This window comes from Capsella rubella, unplaced genomic scaffold, assembly GCF_000375325.1.
Source record: "Capsella rubella cultivar Monte Gargano unplaced genomic scaffold, Caprub1_0 scaffold_7, whole genome shotgun sequence".
Classification (NCBI taxonomy): domain Eukaryota; kingdom Viridiplantae; phylum Streptophyta; class Magnoliopsida; order Brassicales; family Brassicaceae; genus Capsella; species Capsella rubella.
Genome location: NW_006238917.1, coordinates 13,575,259 through 13,578,341, shown reverse-complemented (window position 1 = coordinate 13,578,341; position 3,083 = coordinate 13,575,259). Strand labels below are relative to the sequence as shown.

Below are 3,083 nucleotides of genomic sequence, written 5' to 3'. Positions count from 1 at the left end.
GTCTTCCTCGCATTAGTCATTTGATTCTACTTAATCTATTTTTTTTTTGTAATTAGTCTTCAGAGTAGTGTATCGATTAGCCAAATATTCGTTGTCAATTCAATGCACTTAAATAAATCAAAGGAAGTGATAAATGGTATACTCAATCTCTCTTCGTTTGACTTGTGGTGAGGACATAAGATCAATAATATTAGATACCAACATTATTACACTAACTAAACAACTGTGAACAAGATGACGATGTAGAAAAAGGCATGAACTAAGAGAGTTTGTTCATAGCAAAGGCGATTGACCTGTCTTGAAACTGGATTCCCAACAACCATCTTATTATGGTCATGGTATGATGTTATTATGCCATTTTTTTTTTTTTTGATAAACCCTATCGGCTGATCCAGTTAGTCCCGGTAAAAACACACCGAAATGCTACATAGTGTACTTCTCCCCAAAGGGCCACCACATTGTCTATCCCGAGTTTGGAATGCTTTCCGACTAATGCCAGAGGGTAGTCAGGCCGCCTGCATTTCTGACTAACAGGTAAACCAATTGGGCCAAGGCCCAACTGACAGACTTCCCACACAACAATGATTTTTGTTTCCAGGGTGGATCGAACCTGGGTTAGTTCTTTCCAACCTTTCCCCAATTCTCCCTTACCACTGGACCACTGCTGTGCGGGCAAAAAGAATAGCTAAGCTCAACATTTATCCTTGACCAAGAAATAGGGCATTAAGAAGATTAACAAACTGCTGAATTAGCTTAGAAATACTATTGGTAAGACAATGATAATATCATCAATATATACTATGATATAAAGCTAGACACTGGTAACAAGCAACTCAAGGAATACTATTGTAAGGAATAATTTATTTTCCCTATCATGTGATTAATCATGTTTCTCAAAAGATTTTAAGGTTCATAAAAATTGCACATACATTAAGCTCCAAATACCATGCACAAGCTATATATTGTAGTGTATAGTAAAATATGAAGTACGATACATAGGTTTTATATTGCAAAGTTCTAGCCAATTCGCACAAATATTAAATAACAAATATATTTTTTAAAAATAGCCAAATAAAAATTTATTGGTTACATAAAATCTTCGAGAGATAGTGTAACAAAAAATAATTCAGAAGACTCAAATCACAATATAAGAAAAAGGGTGTAACAAGGGACAAAATCCATAAGAAAAAAATTATTGCAACCATGCAAGGTTATAAACCAATTCAATAGTAAGGTGTCTTCGGGACATATGGTGGAGATGGAGACTTGTAGTCGACCTTTGGGGAAGGAGAGTAATAAGGTGGTGGTGGGGAGCTGTACACGTATGGTGGAGGTGGAGACTTGTAGTTGACCTTTGGGGAAGGAGAGTAATATGGTGGCGGTGGGGAGCTGTAGACATATGGTGGAGGTGGAGACTTGTAATCAACCTTTGGGGAAGGAGAGTAATAAGTTGGTGGTGGGGAGCTGTAGACGTATGGTGGTGGTGGAGACTTGTAGTCGACCTTTGGGGATGGAGAATAATAAGGTGGTGGTGGGGAGCTGTAAACATATGGGGGAGGTGGAGATTTGTAGTCGACCTTTGGGGAAGGAGAGTAATAAGGTGATTCGTGTTTGTGAACCGGAGAACTGTATTGGGGTGTTTGAGGTAAGGAGTAAGGATATGCTGTCACTGTAGCCGCGATGGCACACAAGAACACGACATAAACCATGCAATGCACTCGTCCCATCATTCTTGAGGAGATCATAATACTCGTTTCTGCTCTTTTCGTTTCTTTGTTTTGGTTATGATTTACATGGAAATGAATGTCCTTTATATAGTATTTTTCTTCCGTGTGGGTAAATATTATAGTATCTTCCCAAATTGGGTTCGTGTTTGGCAGTTTCAAATACATGTAGAGGACGTGCTAAGTTGTTTGTTTGGAAAATAGTGATGTGTGGGATGTATGATAAATTATTAGATTCTCTAGCAACGTTTCATATTATTCTGCTTCATGTATATTGACTTAACTTGTTTTCAGACCATGAGGAAACTGGTTTGCTGAAAGATTGTTTAGCTATTTAATTGATATCATATACAATTTTGGGTGATGTTTCTTATTTCCGAAGGATGATTATGCAAGAATATGTACACACATAAAATACTTAAAGTTACACACGATAATTATTATTTTATCAAATAACTTGTAAGCGTATCATCTATATCATTAAAGAAGTAGTCAAAAGAGCTCACATTCGTTCCGAGAAACGGATTACCGTTTTGCTTTTAATGAAAATACTGCTGGCTTATATTTTTTTTGTTAAGTCTTTAATTAGTTAAAATAAAACCCAAAAAAACGAAAATATATAAACCAAAATCATAATTTATATTACTAAAACTGAAATTTTTAAAACCTAAACCGAAATTGGTTTAAAGTGATTTTTTAAGAATTTTAAAATTAGGGTTTTTAAGCGAATGGGCTTACGTAAAAATGTCCGTAAAAAATACACCTCCTTATTTGAAACCCTAGAAAAAATTGTATTTTACTTCTAAAATACCATAATAATTTGTGTGCTCTCTCCATAACTCAAATTTTTTTTAAAATTGTTCCTAAGGCTTCTATAATGTTCACAAATTTATATTTGCATGCTAATATTTGTGATTCGTGTTACTCATCATAATCTATTTTTTCTTTTCCTCTTCGTGTAGTTGTTGTTTGGAAAGCAACATCAAAGAATCTTACACCTTTGCCTTTGCTTACATCAACTTTTGAAACAAGTATATTATCTCGGTTTGTGTGTTTTAACTTCTATTTGTTTAATTTTGATAAGCTTTAATTTGAATTATTATTTTTGTTAGCTATTAAAGATGAACTCCAAAGAAGATGTAAACTCGCTCTCTACGAAGAAAAAAACAAAATTCTTAGGTTGGATGGAATGCAATATCTTAGATCATCAAGCAAGAAAATTGACATATGAAAATTTTCCAAACGGATTTGTTTGGTTTAAAATAAAAGATGTGGAAGCCAAGGTCCAAGAAAAGGAAACCAATATAGAAGATTTTGAAAAGTACTTCAAAAAATTATGATCACTGTTTTCTTGAATTT

General features: G+C 34.3%; 1 protein-coding gene across 1 annotated transcript; it reads right to left on the bottom strand.

The window, feature by feature from the left end:
- Positions 1–1,062: 1,062 nt before the first annotated feature.
- LOC17880375 (extensin-2) lies at positions 1,063–1,745 on the bottom strand. The gene has a single exon (XM_006285592.2). It carries the CDS (start codon positions 1,743–1,745, stop codon positions 1,224–1,226), a length of 522 nt encoding a protein of 173 aa, XP_006285654.2. The 3' UTR covers positions 1,063–1,223.
- Between the last annotated feature and the right edge of the window lie 1,338 nt (positions 1,746–3,083).

What these genes read in the sequence shown, in the direction of transcription:
- LOC17880375 (XM_006285592.2), bottom strand. Translation starts at nt 1,745, where the DNA reads ATGATCTCCTCAAGAATGATGGGACGAGTGCATTGCATGGTTTATGTC.